At 42.0% G+C, this 17873-nt stretch overlaps 1 protein-coding gene across 14 annotated transcripts in view; it reads right to left on the reverse strand.

Annotated features, from left to right (window-relative positions):
• Positions 1 to 17873, reverse strand: part of kif1a (kinesin family member 1A) — a 209205-nt gene that overhangs the window by 90145 nt on the left and 101187 nt on the right. For 6 of the 14 annotated variants that reach the window (XM_033031477.1, XM_033031474.1, XM_033031476.1 and 3 more), the window contains exons 14-17: positions 13072 to 13283; positions 9736 to 9815; positions 6731 to 6806; positions 1988 to 2067 (exon numbers count right to left, since the gene is read on the reverse strand). In XM_033031477.1, the coding sequence (XP_032887368.1) occupies positions 1988 to 2067; positions 6731 to 6806; positions 9736 to 9815; positions 13072 to 13283 (448 nt within the window). Of the gene's footprint in view, positions 1 to 1987; positions 2068 to 5072; positions 5136 to 6730; positions 6807 to 9735; positions 9816 to 13071; positions 13284 to 17873 lie in introns of all 14 variants that reach the window. The other 8 variants (XM_033031469.1, XM_033031472.1, XM_033031471.1 and 5 more) reach the window with 2 other exon arrangements.

The following is a 17873-nucleotide window of genomic DNA, read 5'->3' on the forward strand; positions in this document are numbered from 1 at the left end:
ACAATTGCTGCAGTGTGCAAATTTAATTAATTGCACATGAACAGTTACAAGAAATGACAGACATTATATAAATTCAAACTTGCATGATGTGAGGCACATACGTAAAACTGAACTGAACAAGCAATCAACCCATATCCAAAAATAATATTACTCAATTATCTTAGTTATAGCCTAGAAAGTGAAGAAATCCTAACTTAGAATTTGGTTTATACGTGTCTGAAGTTCCTGTTTAAATATATGTGGTCAGATTTTCAAGATCCAAGAATATCTTGGTAACTTTTCTTAAATGGAAATAGGAGCTGCTCTGTTCATGCCCAAGAAAGTCTATATAAGCACCTGAGAGAAGGAACCAATCAGTCTGAACCTCCCAAAAAAAGATAAATCAGTTTTGGTATCCAAGAAGCAATATGGACTGGCTGCCAGACTGCTAAAAATGTTATATGAAAACAAACGATGCATTACCTAGAGGTTATTTTCAATGAGTAAGATTAGTTCATTGAGTTTATTTTTATGCTGCCTTGTGGTTGAGTAGAGGATGGTCTATTGTCAGCTTGCAGTCATATTTATGGTTCTTATTTATGTGTTTGCTTATGTTTAGGTAAAAAAAAGATTAGCTTGATATTTTAAATTAAAAATGTACCTAATGTGACATTTGCAGGGCATTTAGTTGAGACCATAAGCAGCCGTGTAGGTAATTGCCAAGCAGCGTGCGCTGTTTGCTTCCCAGGTACAGTGCTAAATGCTTACCAACTTTAAACCAAGTTAGTCATTCTCAGAGGTATTGGGAACGATCCAAAGATATCAAGAGTTGTGAAGATGCCAAACATCTGCTCACGGGATGAGTCATCAGCATTTCTGGCTTCTGTTCATGCTGCCACTGCTAATTCCTGAAGATTTTAAATCACCTCATAATACACTGCAGGCTGTTACTTCTGTGAATAGGCAATATTTCAGCATGGGTGCAACATAGATCATTTGAAATGGATTGTGGGGAACATTTATTGGTCCCCTTGGGCCTCCGTGGGAATGAGGCTCACAAACTCTGGCAAACAAGCTGCTGAAATGATCTCCAGCAAGAGGATTATTAAAGAACCACAAACGTAACAGTCCATTTCGTTCAAGTTTACATAAAACCCCACAGAAATTACACCATGGAAAAGGCTGGGTGGCTCCATCAGCCCATGTTGGTATTTATCCCTTACGGGAAGAGCAGACCAAATTTTAAGCACTTGGCCTGTTCCAATAACTCCTGGCCCTCCTTTCCAGATTATATTGGTGTCAATATTGTCGCTGCTACAACAACAAACATTAGTAGTTCATGCCAGTCTTGCAATACTTCAGAGTTCTATTGCCTTCTGTATTAAATCTCATAGATGCTCCCTGATTTAGGCAAGGGTTACATACCACGGACCTTTGCGCAAGTCAGATATTGTGACCATGTGGGTGCTCCAACGTGGAGACCACGTGGGTGTCATTGGGCTTAAATAATTGCTTATGTAAGTGTGAGTTTAAGTAGTTCACCTGCTGTGTACGTCGGCGAGTGCCTGTACTTTTCATTTAACATCTCTTTACCCAACGCATCTCAACACATGAACTCAGTTTTCGTTTCACCAGTCTGAAGAATGGTCTCAACCCAAACCATCACCTATCCATATTCTCCAGGGAAGCAGCCTGACCTGCTAAGTTACTCCAACATTTTGTGTCTTTTATTTGGTTTCACTTAATGCTTTTAACAGAGGCTCTGAGTTATACTTTTTTTTAATCATGTGTTGTTTCTTGCCTGTTTGCAGATAAGTTTTCAATTTGATTATTCCATTGTTGGTAACTGAAAAAACATACTTTCCATCTAAATTTAGAGTCAGTCATCACTGTCAATCTATCACTGGCCACATATCCTGAACATTATGCTTTGCTCAGCCACATTTACATGAAGCACTGTGCAAGCCAGAACTGTAATAAGGTGGGCCAAACTTGTGTGAATTTGTACCTTGTTATTCCATCTTTGATGTAGTACAGAAGACACTCGGACATCAGTGGATCTTCATTCAAATTCACCAGATGAGGAGTCTATAAGGGAAGATTAGATAATGTCAAAGGAAATTGTGGACTTCTGTGTATTAAGAATGTGGAACCAGACATATTTGTTTATTTTGCTAGCTTCACTGTAGTGATTTCCCAGTAAACTAAAAAATAAATAACATCCAGCTCCTTCGAGTTCCACCATGGTGGGCTGTTGTGCAGTCGCACACCATTAACATGAATACCACGTATGCTCTGAAGTTGGCAAAGCTAAGAAATTAAGCTTTCAATTTGGCAAACATGTTCTTGTCCATTGAAGTTTTTGTCCATTGGGTGTTGAGCATGGTCAAGCATGGCTCTCACTGACTGGCTGGCAATTAATGTTAATTTGTTCTTTTGCCATTTGGTTAGTTTTCATTAAGCATGGCAAGATAAATCTACAACCATTCTTTGAATCATTCATTTTGTACATGCCAGGAATTCCTGCATTCACTGTCCAGCTCCCTGCACATTCCACATAAAACCTTGGTTCGCCCATATTTGGAGTACTGTTTTCTAGTTCTTGTCCCCATACCAGAAGACATAGGAATGATGTGCTGGCTTTAGAGAGGGTACAGATGAGGTTCACCTGGATGTTGTCTGGATTAGCAAGTATTAGCTGTTAGAAGTTGCACAAACTTGGATTGTTTTCTCTAGAGAAAATGCGTGTCTAATTGTGGAAGGTTCTGATATTAACGGATTTACTCCTTGAGGTCAGAAATTTCAAACGATGCTGGTGCTGCGTTTCTGGTCCAGTGGCAATGTTTTGCTGCTGGAATCACACCCAATAATGTTTCACACACACTCATGCACATGCACATGCACACATGCAAAGTTGTTAGATTGGTTGAAACATTTCTAGCCCAAATATACATCCATCGTCCATGGTCCTTAACGTGATTCTAAGAGAATAGATATTAAACATAACACCATGCAACAACTAATTAACACAGGATAGACCATTTTCAGGAACCCAAATATTAACACTCACAGGTGAGGCAGCTTGGAAATGGAGCATGTTTTACAGATCTCAAAATGCACTGCCAAGACAATGCATCTTAAACTGTGCAATATATCAACAGTGACACTTTGGAGGGTTATGAACCCCTCGTGGCATTTATCGACAGAAACCCCTGTGTTGATGGTATTTCAATCCTTTTTTTACACAAAAAATGACATTATAATTTGCAGTTGGATTGATCAGATTTAGGTTACGAACAACAATTCATACACTCATCTCCATAAAGGATTGCGTGTATCTATTAACAGTGAATTGGGGATAATAACAAAGCACTTTAGCCCTTCTCCCCCACTGCCCACATCTTTAATCCTTTGAAGAATTGTCCCTTGTCAATAAAACTGGCAGAGAAGGAAAGTGTATTTTTCCACACCTGTTGTCATGATGTGTTGGGCACTACAGAATGTGTGGTGGGAAAATATTTGGTTGTAAATTTCCATAGTGAATTGCCTATCCACTCGAGAAATAAATAATTGAGTGGGACCAAGCAATTAGCTCTTTCTAAAAGCTAGCACAGCCTTGGCCTGTGGCTATCAGAGCTGGGGGTGAGTTTACATGTACATTTTTGAACATGTCAAGTGTAACAAACAATATTAAGAACCACTGGCTGATGTTATTTGTATCTTATTTTTGAGCAGGATTCTTTCAACTGCTGTTGCTCCGGCTGAGACTGACAAGATGGACTCACATTAATGATCTTCATGGCTTGATGAAGCCATCAAGTTTGGAACTCACTTGAGTGTGAGTTCCTAATTAGCAAACTATAAGCATTCGAGTTATAATACTCCAGTCTTCCCGCTATATGGGGAGGCTGCTTATGAACAGGGTTGCGTCAGTACTATCAGTAGGATTACTAGCCCTCCAGAAATCTCAGTAAGATTATTGTAAAACCATGTCACAATGTCAACCCAGTTCAGACAATGCCTAAATTGGGGTGTCTCATTTTTTAACCCCTGACAATGCCAATTAATATACATGAATGCTTCCTTTGTGTTGTGGTTGTATATGATGGGAAAATAATATGGTTCTACTGTAGTGATGATTCCAGTCCTCTGTCTGCTCCATTGATCCAAAAACCTGAACATCTAATCTGTACCTCACCGTAAGTGAAGACTGTGATCCATCATGTCTCTGTGGAAGCAGATTGTCCAATCTGTAGCAATCCAGTAAAATCCATTGAGCTAATGGCCACAATGTCAGGTGCATTGTGGAAATAGATGATCCTCATGGATTGATGAGTTTGTTGGGAGATGCTCTCCAGCAATGTAATTAGAACCTCTGCTGACAATTTATTTAATCAATACAAATACTGGGATTCACTAACTCACAAAATGGAAACCATATTGATAGGAGTTAGAAACACTAGGAGAAATAGTCAAAGCCGGTCTCGACATGGGGTGCAGAGAGATGCTGGATTTATGCTTTAGGAAAATCAGAGGATCTTTTCCCAGGAGGTTAAATGAGCAGGCAGTATCTTGGCAGTGCAACTGACAGGCTTGATGGATTATGCATCATTTCCGCCTACCACATTTTCTCATGAACTTAAACAGATGACATTTATAGGGGGAGTTGGAGATGGCAATAATGAGAATGAGGTGAGGAAGGAAAGATGAGTGGATGATTTGGACCGAGGAGTGGAATGGGAAGGAATGGATGGAAGGAAGAAGGATGGATAGGAAATCCAAGAAGATGAGGAAAGTGAAGAGAGAAGTGGTGGTGGTGGTGGTGGGGGGGGGGGGGGGGGGGGGTTGCAGAGAGAAGGAACAGGAGAAGGAGAGACAAGAGAGTGAATGGAGTTAGGTCACAAAGTCCTCTTCAAAAGTTGATGGACTGGGAACATTTTCTTCGATTAAGTTGGGCCCTTTAAGACATGGCGGTGATGCTGATGAATGTATCTGAACCAGCCAATGGAATCGAGGATTCCATATTATAAGTGACAGAACAAACCAAATCCAAGAGAGCACAGCACTTCACACACATGGTCACCCAAACAAACCTCCTTGGGAGAGAACACCCCCAGAGACTCCAGCAACATCTGAGCTGCTCTTCTCCGTTCAATCTAACAGGAATTAAACAGTTGCAGGGTTGAGCACGAGTTGGGAGGGGTGAGGAGTTGAAACGGTGGGAAAGTGAAGGAGATAGCAAACACAAAAGACACCGATATACAATTTATAAAGCAGCAATTATTATAATTTAGATGGTGTGCAGCTGATAGGAGTTAAAACAAAGGCATTTTACACATACTCAATGTGGATAAATGTTAACAAAATCTTCGCACAGATGAGCATGACCACAATACAGTTATGCATTGGCACATACACACTTGCGCACTCGAGCAAATGTGCGCATACACACAGAGACACATACAAGAACACATATGTACGTGCATGCCACACACACACACAAAGGGAAAAAAACCCTCCTTCTTACTATTCATCCATTGGGAAAAGATGCCTCTGTTTTGGAGGCTTGAGTTTCTGTTCACCATTTTTTTCGATGACCTACATGTTGTTATCCCAATAATGTTTGCAGATAATATTTCAATGTCAAAAAGACAATCTATTTTAACCTCCATATCATTGTCCACCTGTACCTTTCTCAGTTCACTTTCTGGTGAAATCCTCATCCCTGCTTTTCTTACAACTGGTTAACTTTTCTAATATATTCCCGATGCTCTCACTCAATCTCTAGCAGGTAAACTTCAAATCGTCTAAAACGTGATCGCGTTTGTCTCTCACCCCTGTATTTACTGACTTGTACTAGCTCGCAGTTTACCATTCCTTCATTTTAAGATACTCATCTTTTGAGATCGTCTCATGCCCTCGTGCCTCCATATTTCCTTAATCTCTTCCAAGCCTACAACCTTCTTAAAGATCTGCACTCCATCAACTTTGGATCTGATTGTTTCACCAATGGCTCCATACACTCAGCTGCCATGCCCCTAACGTGACTTACCTCAATAAACCTTTTCTTCTGAAAATCAAACTCTTTTCTATCTTAATATTTCATATGACTTTCTGACAAACTCTCCTATGAAGTGTCTTAGAACATTCTGCCTACAGAATATCATATCTGTAAGATTTGATAAACTAATTAGGTGTTTAAATTTGTAGATGAAAGATGTTCAAGGAAGTACCACCGAATCTCATTTCTGAAATTTAAGCCTATAAACGCTATTCCAAGACCTCTTGGGTAATTGGCTTGGCAAACATTCATCTTCTAACCATACACATAGCTTCTAACCAAACACAAGGAGGTAATTCATCTCCTTTTTTATGATACTTCACTGCGGGGTTAAACTAACACATTTCAATAAGTAGAAAAAATGAGTGTAAACATCATGCATTGGATACTTGTCTTCCAGTATGTTTCTCATCGATGTAGCAAAGGTAAATATATTTTTCTGATCTCCCTCTATTGGAGTTGCAGAACAATTACATTCATGATGGTTTGCCTTTTGATTTGACGCAGAAGAGAAACCATTAATCTGCTTCATGAACAGATATTACAGAGCATGGGAAGTGTTTTCCCAACCATCAAGGGGCTCATCCAAAATCATCCATTCAAAACTTTCATTAAGTAGCACCCTCATTCCCACATCTCTGGACAATTAAGAAAAAAAATTGTCTTTCAACTTCTTCAGACTCAACATACCTTCTTAGGAGAGAAAACACCCAAGGTGCCACCATCTTCACGCATGGCTACGCCCATCTCGGCAAGCAGAGCCTCCCTGCAACATAAATGCAAAGCTGCTGAGCATTTACTATTGCCCTACACAATAAATGATTTGGGCTATTGACTCTAGCAAAAGGGAATAAATGATGGCTGGATAAAAACTTATACTGTGCACTGAAACTCTGGCAGTCTGCAGCTGACCAACAAGCAATTGCTGGGAGACGAGCCTGTGACAGGTTACCCGAGGGCAGTTGTGCAGGGAATAAGTTAAAAATATGTACCAAGATGAATAAGGATACAATGATCCGAAAGGACAGGGAAGAAACGTCTGTGATGAACCAGTATACGTAATATTAGTCCTCTCAGATAGTCCTCGATAGTCTCTACACTAGCTATTAAATTCATGACCACTTTCAGCACTAACAGGCTCTTATTCCATATCACCATAGGATGCTATTTGGCCAATTGAATTTATGCTGGCTCTCAGAGCAATCTTTTCCAATTATTTATTGGTAGCCTATTCTATCACAAATGCCATTAACATCCCCATTGATATCCTCGGCATTTCTACAGGATCTACAGTTGGCATTTAACCTAATGACCAGCATGTCCTTGAGATGTACAAATTACTGGTTGCACGAGTTGTATAAATCATTGATTAGACTGCAGCTGGAGGATTGTGTGCAGTACTGAACTCCATGCTATGTGAAGGATATGATTGAGAGAGGGTGCAGAAAGTATTCAATGGACTTGCCTGTATTGGAGAGCATGAGCTATAAGGAGAGATTAAATAGGCTGTCAGTTTTCCCTGGAGCAAAGGAGGCTGAGGGATGAATCTATAGAGATTTATAAAATTATGAGGGACATAGATATGGTAGATTGTCTTTTTCCCACGATAGGGCAGACTAAAACTAGAAAGCATTGGTTTATGGTGAAAGGAGAAAGATTTAAAAGGTATTTGAAGATCAATTTTTTCACACAGTGGTGAGTATGTCAGAGGAGTTAGTGGTGGCCAGTACAATTACAGTGATTAAATGACATTTGATAGAAAGATGTGAGGGATATGGGCCAATTGCACGCAAATGGGATTGGTGTAGACAGGCACCATGTGTTGTTCCAAAGGGCCTGTTTCCTTGCTTTATAATTCTATGAATGAATATAGGAGGAAATCAGAATACCTGTGGAAAATTCACAGAAAGAAGGTCACAGAAAGAATGTTCAAACTCCACACAGAGAGCACCAGAGGTCAGCATCAAACTCTGGTACGCGCCCAGAGGCCTTTATCGATGCGCCGCGTCCCGATGCCTCCCGGATCGCCACGTACAAGCCCAGGTCGGGGCCCGGCCGGGGCCTCGCGGGTCAGAGTCTGGGTCGACGGAGCGGCCGGCAGAGCCTGCGGCTGGAGCCCGGGTCGGCACCACTGAGGCGTGAAATGGGGCGGTGGTGAGGCCTCGGCGACGGTGAAGCCTCGCAGGTCGACCCACAGTCGACGAGAGCATGGAGGAGGGGAAGAACAATGGGGACCCGACGTAGGGGTCCGCTGGGGGGGATACACACACACACACACACACACACACACAAAAGGAGGAACCGGCGTGCTTTGTAACTTTGTCAGCGCCGTAGGTGGCTGCTATTTGTATACATTGTGTATGGAATCAAGGAATCTCACTGTGACAATAAAAAAATCCTCCTATTCCTGGTGACTGGAGCAGTGAGAAACCTGGAGTATTACTGTGCTGCCCTTAATCTCGATTGATTTCAAAACTCAAAGTGAATGAAGAGATGCAGAAGATTGTACACCAGTATCTCAGAGGTCTCTCCAATCTCAACCACTTTCTTTCCACAATGGCTTCCATCTATTAATTTCTGGCTAGTTTTCAGATGGATACAAATACCCTCCTCACCACCCAGCACTGTCCAACGCATCAGAGTGACGCACTGAAGTGTGGTTTAAGAGATTATCAGTGACATGGGAATAGCCCTGCATTGATGTAAATATTGTATCCATTCTAAAGAAGCCTCAGCTGTCAGAACGCAGTTAAAAAGATTACTAGAACACAAAACATTGGTGACACTATTTATTATTATTATGAATATCAGAGGAGCCTTGATTCAAGTATGAGCCACTGAGTCTTCAGTCTTTACCTTCCAATCAGATCATGGCTGATGCTAAGAGAACAAAGGCTTGGACTCACCTGGCGAACTGCCCCCCCCAAACCCCCTCTTGCGGTTCCCCTGTTTATGGATAAACAATAAATGCTGACCTTGCCAGCAAAAACCAACCTCACATAAGTGATTACCATAACAATGTATTGTGAGCTGGAGGACGCAGAAACAATAATTAAATTCCTTCACCAACTAAAATAAACTTCTGACTGCTTGATCTTAACAAAGCTGCTGAGAGGTCTCCCCATGAGGGATTTGTGTGTGCATTAATTAATCAGCAATTCAGCATTTTATTGAAACAATGGCATTGCTAAGAGTTTCAATGGTCCTTAGACAAACATGTTGATTGTGAAGCACCAGTATTTAATGCTGTTGTTCCCTGAATACAATTAGGTAACTCACTAACTCAATTTGCTAACTTGGTTACAAGCGGCACAGTGGCGCAATGGTAGAATTGTTGCCTTACGATGCCAGCGACCAGAGTTCGATCTTCTCCCAGTGCCCCGGTTTTCTCCCACACTCCAAAGATATTCAGGCATGTAGGTTAATTGGCTCTGGTAAAAATGTAAATTGTCCTTAGTGTGTAGAATAATCCTAGTGTATGGGGTGATTGCTGGTTAGCGCAGACTCGATGGGCCAAAGGGCCTGTTTCTGCGCTGTATCTGTGGTCTAAAAGTCTAAAATAAACTCAGCAGAAAGATGTGGCCCAGATAGACCAGATTTGCTGATAATACCAATGAAGCAATGGGTATAATTAAGTAGCACATACTAATTTGTTGAAACCATATTGCTGTTATATGTTCTGCATCGTGCTTTACCTTTCCATTCTTATAGCTTCTGTTCTGCGCAGTTTCTCCTCCCATGTTTCATTCAGTTCAGCAATTATTTTCTCTGTCTCCTGTTGACATTAAGAACACATGTCAATGCAAGTTTTTCAAAACTGACTTACCAAAGGATAAGTGCAACTCCAAATAAGACAGGAACCAGCTAGTGATAGAATGGCAGGGATTTTCCATGTTTCCATGCATACTCCTTGATGAAATGCCTTAAGGGCCTATCCCACTTACGCAATTTCTTCTGCGACTTGCCGGCACACGTCATCGTTGCAGCAGGTCGTCGAAAATTTTTAACATGTTGAAAATCCAGCGGCGACCAGTAAAAGGTATGACTCTTTGAGCGATTACTCACGGCCTTACAGGCGTCACCTCACGACATGTCTTCCACTTCTTTTACACTTCTGCATTTGTCGGGATCTGGGAAACATTATTTGCATGGTGCTAACAACCTTGAGGGGGTGCTGAATCAGCATTTTGAACTGCTGTCCACCTACTGGTGAAGGTGCTTCCACAGTGCCCCATCAATGGAAGTAAATCCTTTCCACACTTTTTATTAGCTTCCTGAATATCCTATTATCTGTATCCTGCTTCTCAGATGATTTTCTCACAAGGTCAATAATTTGCCACAAAATACATCAATTAACAGTTTCATATAAGGATTTTATCTAAAGTTAAAGATACATTTTAAAATCACATAATCAGAGGCCACCCATTATCCAATACTTTAATCATGTCTTCAGAAACATAATCAGGTTAATCAAATCTGACTTATTCTGTGCAAAAGCATGTTATCTCTCTCTGATAACTGAACATTTCCTCAATAATTAATGACTCTGGACATGGTGGTGGATTGTTGTAGTTTCCGAACTAATCTATATTTCCCTGCCTTTTCTTTCAGGTTTCTCATAGTGGTGGACTGCTAAAGGGAACGTACAGTGCCCTCAATAATGTTTGGGACAAAGACCCATCATTTATTTATTTGCTTCTGTGCTCCACAATTTGAGATTTGTAATAGAAAAAAATCGCATGTGGTTAAAGTGCACATTGTCAGATTTTATTGAAGGCCATTTTTATACATTTTGGTTTCACCATGTAGAAATTACAGCTGTGTTTATAGTAGCCCCCCCCCCCCCCCCCCCATTTCAGAGCACCATAATGTTTGGGACACACGGCTTCATAGGTGTTTGTAATTGCTCAGGTGTGTTTAAATGTCTCCTTAATGCAGGTATAAGAGAGCTCTCAGCACCTAGTCTTTCCTCCAGTCTTTCCATCACATTTGGAAACTTTTATTGCTGTTTATCAACATGAGGACCAAAGTTGTGCCAATGAAAGTCAAAGGAGCCATTATGAGACTGAGAAACAAGAATAAAACTGTTAGAGACATCAGCCAAACCTTAGGCTGACCAAAATCAACTGTTTGGAACATCATTAAGAAGAAAGTGAGCACTAGTGAGTTTACTAATCGCAAAGGGACTGGTAGGCCAAGGAAGACCTCCACAGCTGATGACAGAAGAATTCTTCCTATAATAAAGAAAAATTCCCAAACACCTGCCCGACAGATCAGAAACACTCTTCAGGAGTCAGGTGTGGATTTGTCAATGACCACTGTCCGCAGAAGACTTCATGAACAGAAACACAGAGGCTACACTGCAAGATGCAAACCACTGGTTACTGCAAAAAATAGGATGGTCAGGTTACAGTTTGCCAAGAAGTACTTAAAAGAGCAACCACAGTTCTGGAAAAAGGTCTTGTGGACAGATGAGACGAAGATTAACTTATATCAGAGTGATGGCAAGAGCTAGGTATGGAGGAGAGAAGGAACTACCCAAGACCCAAAGCATACCACCTCATCTGTGAAACATGGTGGTGGGGGTGTTATAGCCTGGGCATGTATGGCTGTTGAAGGTACTGGCTCATTTATCTTCATTGATGATACAACTGCCGATGGTAGTAGCATAATGAATTCTGAAGTGTATAGACACATCCTATCTGCTCAAGTTCAAACAAATGCCTCAAAACATTGGCCGGCAGTTCATTCTACAGCAAGACAATGATCCCAAAAAGGTACACAAAAAAAGCTGGAGAAGCTCAGCGGGTGCAGCAGCATCTATGGAGTGAAGGAAATAGGCAACGTTTCGGGCCGAAACCCTTCTTTAGACTGAAGACTTCGTCTGAAGAAGGGTTTCGGCCCGAAACGTTGCCTATTTCCTTCGCTCCATAGATGCTGCTGCACCCGCTGAGTTTCTCCAGCTTTTTTTTGTGTACCTTCGATTTTCCTGCATCTGCAGTTCCTTCTTAATGTTGCATATCGCAACATTTGGGATCATCTTCAATGATCCCAAAAATACTGCTAAAGCAACAAATGAGTTTTCAAAGCTAAAAAATGGTCAATTCTTGAGGGCCAAGTCAATCGCCCAATCTGAACCCAATTGAGCATGCCTTTTATATGCTGAAGAGAAAACTGAAGGGGACTAGCCTCCAAAATAAGCATAAACTAAAGATGGCTGCAATACAGGCCTGGCAGAGCATCACCAGAGAAGACACCCAGCAACTGGTGATACCCATGAATCGCAGACTTCAAGCAGTCATTGCATGCAAAGGATATGCAACAAAATACTAAACCTGATGACTTTCATTTGCATGACATTGCTGTGTCCCAAACATTATGGTTCCCTGAAATGGGGGGGAACTATGTATAAACACTGCTGTAATTTCGACATGGTGAAACCAAAATGTATAAAAATGGCCTTTATTAAAATCTGACGTGCACTTTAACCACATGTAATTTTTGCTATTATAAATCTCAAATTGTGGAGAACAGAGACAAATAAATGTTTGTCCCAAACATTATGGAGGGCACTGTGTATAAATAAAGAGGTCTTTGGATGATCCAACTGAGGGTATCTGCCATTATCTCCATTAGTTCCTTTAAGTCCTGGGAAAACATCTAATCCTGGGGATACGTTGGATATGTCCCTTCCCCCCCCCCCTAATTTCTCATCAACTCCCCCCAGATACTACCACTCACTTACACACCTGAGGCAATTCAATTAACCTACAAATCCACACGTCCTTGCAATGTGGAAGGAAATCGGAGCACCCGAGGGAACCCAAAGGGTCATAGAAAGAATATGCAAACTTCACACAGACAGTTCCTGATGTCGGGATTGAACATGGATCTTGTGTTGTGAGACAGTAGCTCTATTAGCTGCATCAATTAAGTAAATTGAATTTCAATTGAAACTTTGGCATTTCCAATTTTCCCTTTTGGTTTTATTTCCTTTTTGTTAATGTAATTTCTTAATCTGATTTGCTGACCTTGAGTAGTTCAATGGCTTCATCACTGCCAGGAGCAATCATCAGCCGGTCATGCAGGCTAGACACGGAACCAGCGCGACTGGACAGAGCAGACAGGGATGGCGAGGGACTCACTCCAGCCACCAATCCGGACACTGTGGAGAAATTGTCAGCTCGTTGATTGACAGCTGCAACTCTGCAGTTACGGTTATTATTCTCTAAATCCTTCACATCTATAGAGGGAAGCGGGAGGGAAGGAGGGAGTGGAAGGGTGGAAGAGAGAAAGAAAAGGAAAGAAAGAAAAATGCAAGTTGTATATAACAAACTAAAGCGGGATTAGAAATATATGTTAGAAAGGAACCACAGACCAGACAACAGCATGGACGTGTATGTAATGAATCGGAGCCAGGCTGGTGTCCCCGAGGCTTGTAATCCGCTCACTGTTGGTGGATTTACACACTTACTCACAACTCAGTACCGTCACTTATCACTGTCCAGGGATTTGTCTCTTGAAGACTTGTTAATCTTCTTACTGAGGGGCCAATAATTTGGTGTCAGAGTGGGCGTGTTGTTTGAGAGTGAGTCGAGGCTTCATCTGTGGCAGCTGCTGAAGATTTATTTGGAGGAAGAATGGCCAGCACACCCGGATTCTCCACCTCACCACCTGCTCAAGTATACTTAGGCCATATAATCTACCAACACGTCTTCTGGGGTGTGGGGAGAAACCAGAGCACGTGGCAGGAGCCCACAGAGAATATGTAAACAGACAGGACTGGACATCAGGATCAAGCCCGTCACTGCAACTATGCAGCAGCAACACTAATTGCTATGCCACTCCGCTGACAGCAGACCACTCTACATCCGTTTATTTCTTTGTGGTGTTCTCCACCCCTGTGAGAGCGAACATTTAAAAGCAAGGAGTGGCTTCTTAACTTTAACTTCTCAATGCAGCAGTCAGTCTGAGGGCTCACCTGTTGGTGTAGAAGCTTGAAAACGCATACTGTACCTCAAGATTCAGGAACAGTTTCTTACCAGCTGTTAGTAGGCAACTGAACTGTCCTCTCACAGGCTTGAGAGGTCCTGACCTCCCATTTACCTCATTCGAGACCTTTGAAGTATTTTTAAGCGGACATTATCTTGCATTAAATGTTGTATCCTTTATCCTTTATCCGAAGACTGTGGACGACTGATTGTAATTACAGATAGGTATAGTCTTTTCTTTGACCTGGATAGCACACAACAAAAGCTTTTCACAGTAACTCGGTACATGTGACAATAAACCTAACTAAACTAAACCCTATCCTTGTAGCCATCAAGTGACCTAGGAACTGTGGTGCATTGTAATCCACAACCTGTTAACAATCCAAAACTTTGGAAAACCCCGATGCATTGAAATCCACCAACAGAAAAGCCTGTGCCAAATATAACTGAGAGGGATTCAGTAAACAGACATTGCGTTGTACATCAACAACATCAACATTAGATAGCAAGACTAAGGTGGACCACACACTCACGCACAGCAAGAGGGTGAAGCACAGCAGAAGCATTGCAACAACTATAGGGTGCACCAGTAGAGTAACCCCTTCCATGAAAGGCCCATTACCTGTCTTGCTGTGTCCTTCTAGTGGGCTTTAGAGGACAGATGTTTATTATCATACCTGCAATGTTAAGTTTAGTCCTACAATGTTTTGTCATTGCTGTGCCCCTGTCACTGTGGGCTCTTATGTATTTCTAATTATAGTTGCTCCTCCTGGAGGTTGGAGGTGCCTACAGCTGCCGAAACCCCAAACTCGGGAATTTCCTCTCTAAAACTTCCTGCCCTGCTCCTTTCTAGTGCTACTTTAAAAATTATCTGTAAATGGACCACTTTAGGGCACTTTCTCTTGGTTTTGAGCACCAAATTGTGTTTGTTGATGATCCTGTGAAACACTTACAAAATGTTACTGCATTAAAGGCACTGGATGAACACGTGCTGCTGTTTTTAACCCTTTGCCGTTTCATAACCCTCCTTTCACCATAAATCCTAGTTTCCAATGAATTGTCATCACACCTGACTGTACTTCAATATCTATTCCATATTTATAAATCTGTTACTTAGATCTTGATTTTGAGGACATTCAAATAATAGATCTTATGGATGAGAAAGCCAGTGAGGTCTTCAAGAGATATTGGCTGGAACACAAATCAGACACCTGTGAGATCTGCTGCAATACATTTTCCTTCCATGTACATACTTCCCAATATTTTACGTTAAAATTAAAACCCTATGCATTTCATACAGCAGCGTAATAACATGGGCGCACATGGCCAGAACCATACAGGAGTTTTCAGCGGTCTATGGCCAAAGGCACATCCTGAGGCAAAGGAATGAGCCATTGCCATGAGTCAGAGCATCAGCTAACCAGTAGAGTGCAGCAATAGCAACGGTGCAAAAGCCTGTCAGCCACAGCATGAGAGAAAGAGTCATAAGGAGTAAGGAATTAGGTCGGAAAAGCCAATGTATGAGTTTAAATTGAGGGATCACACAACACAAAGGCAGCGCAATCAACCTATCAAATCTATGCTACCTGTTTAACAGGATTCCCATTATCCTCACAGTCTGCAAAATTTTCCTTTGATCTATGGAAAATGCAATGTATAGGTACTTGTTTCGCCCTTCCAAACTTATATGTCCTGCACTTTGTGAGAAAGAGCTTCCTATTTAATTCCATCACTTGTTGCCAGTCACATGGCATAACACCAGATTCAGGAATAGTTTCTTCCCAGCTGTTATCATCCCAACTGAACCATCCTATCACCAACCAGAGATTGGTCCTTAGATACCATCTACCACACTGGAGATCCTCGGACTATTTTCAATTGGATTTTACCAGACTTTGTCTTGCACTAAATGTTATTCCCTTTTCCCAGTACCTGTACTCCGTGGACAGCTCGATTGTAATCATTTATAAAGTTTCCGCTGCCTGGATAGCGCACAACAAAAGGCTTTTTACTGTACCTTGGTACACGTGACAATAAACTAAACAAAACATGATCAGATATATAGTTTAGTTTAGAGATACAGCGCAGAAACACGCCCTTTGGCCCAACAAGTCAGCCCCAACCAGCGATCCCCAAACACTTACACTATCATACTAGGGACAATTCACATTAACCTACAAACCTGTACGTATTTGAAGTGAGGGAGGAAACCGGAGATCCCAGAGAAAATGCAGGTCACGGGGAGAACGTACAAATTCCGTACAAGCAAGCACCCATAGTCAGGATCGAACCTGGGTCTCTGGTGCTGCAAGGCAGCAACTCTACCTCTGCGCCACCGTGCTGCCTAAATGTTCTCGGTGATGGGCAGTTCCATAATGTGACTGGAGTCCAATATTGGAGCTCACCCAGCTACCTTCATATCACAATAGATGGAGTACAGGTGAGGAATATCAGAGCACTGAATGCCACCCAATGCACAAAGTCTATAAGTGGGAAGAGTAGACTACAGACAGTGGATAACCCAGCTGTGGCTGCCCTGATCATTTCCTAATAGCTGGCACCCTCTCAGCAATAATTTTCAAAGTAGGTGGACTGGAAAGAAATAGCATATTGTAACATTGCTTACAAACATTCTTCAGAGGAAGAGTGTTGGAAATGGGCACAGTCCGCTGTTGGTTCTACTGTGCTGATACTGTGTCATCTCTGCTGCTCAAACAAACAGAAAGTAGTTTGCCCTGACACAATTGTGGGGAAAGTGTGTGCAACTGAGTAATCATTCTGGACAGAGGTTAATTTGGGTTTGTGCACTGTGCAGGCCCTGTTTGAAATGGCCAATGTTTACCCTGCAAGGGTCAGGATCAAAAGAGGCTGTGATCCCCTCAAGGATTGGGAAGCATGACCATCAAGTCTTGTTCCACGTATGAAGAGTGGTTAGTGACTGATGTAGGTGGGTGAGAACCTGCCACAGATTCACAGAGAAGAAAAGGACCATGCCAAATGTTAAACAATGATGTGCCCATTCAGGCTGCCTTATTAACACAGTTGGGGGTGACCCATGGCCAAAGGCACAGGAAGAACAGGCTCTTTGTCTCATGCTGTGTTGCAAGGGGTAGGCACCCATCTGTGCACATGCACAAGTGTGCATGCACGTATGAGGGAAGCGTCGCAAGCTGCTACTGTGCTACTCCAGCTGTTTACACACATTTTCTTCCACTTCTTGTGGCATCGGGCACCGGAGTCACTGTGACCAGAGAAAGGAGAGAAACAAGGGTCAAAGGTCAGAGTTCACAACCACAGTATCCCAGAAAGAAAAAACTTGAAATTGCTCAGATAAAACAGGCTCAGAGAGGAGCTTGACTCAAAGAGAACAGCAGACAGATGGAAAAGGGTGTAGAGACAGTAGGGAGAGGCAAGGGTTAGGGAAGGAGATCACGACAACAAACAACACACCCCTGTAAAATTGTGTCCCACCCTGTTGCAAACCGAGATGCCGCATATCGTGGAAGAGGATTCCTTTTGTTGTACGAGTCTGCGGAGACTCGGCACTGTGACATATTAACTACATTTGGTTGCACACAAGAGTCTGAGGCAACACCCCAGGATGTTGCACTTTGTGTCATTTTACTCCATTACAGTCATTTGCACACAAATGCTCAATTTTTGTTATCAACTTCTGAATGCACCATTACTTTACTGCCTGGTCTGTAGATTTCATAGGTACAGACTTCTTCAGGAGAACTTGGAATGGGAGAAGTTGGATCCTGGGATTTCTTTCTGATAAGAAATTGAACTAAGTACATGGCCAACCAAATTGTTCCCAGTCCCACTATGGGCCCAAGCTT

The sequence above is a fragment of the Amblyraja radiata genome, chromosome 13 (assembly GCF_010909765.2).
Source record: "Amblyraja radiata isolate CabotCenter1 chromosome 13, sAmbRad1.1.pri, whole genome shotgun sequence".
Classification (NCBI taxonomy): Eukaryota; Metazoa; Chordata; class Chondrichthyes; order Rajiformes; family Rajidae; genus Amblyraja; species Amblyraja radiata.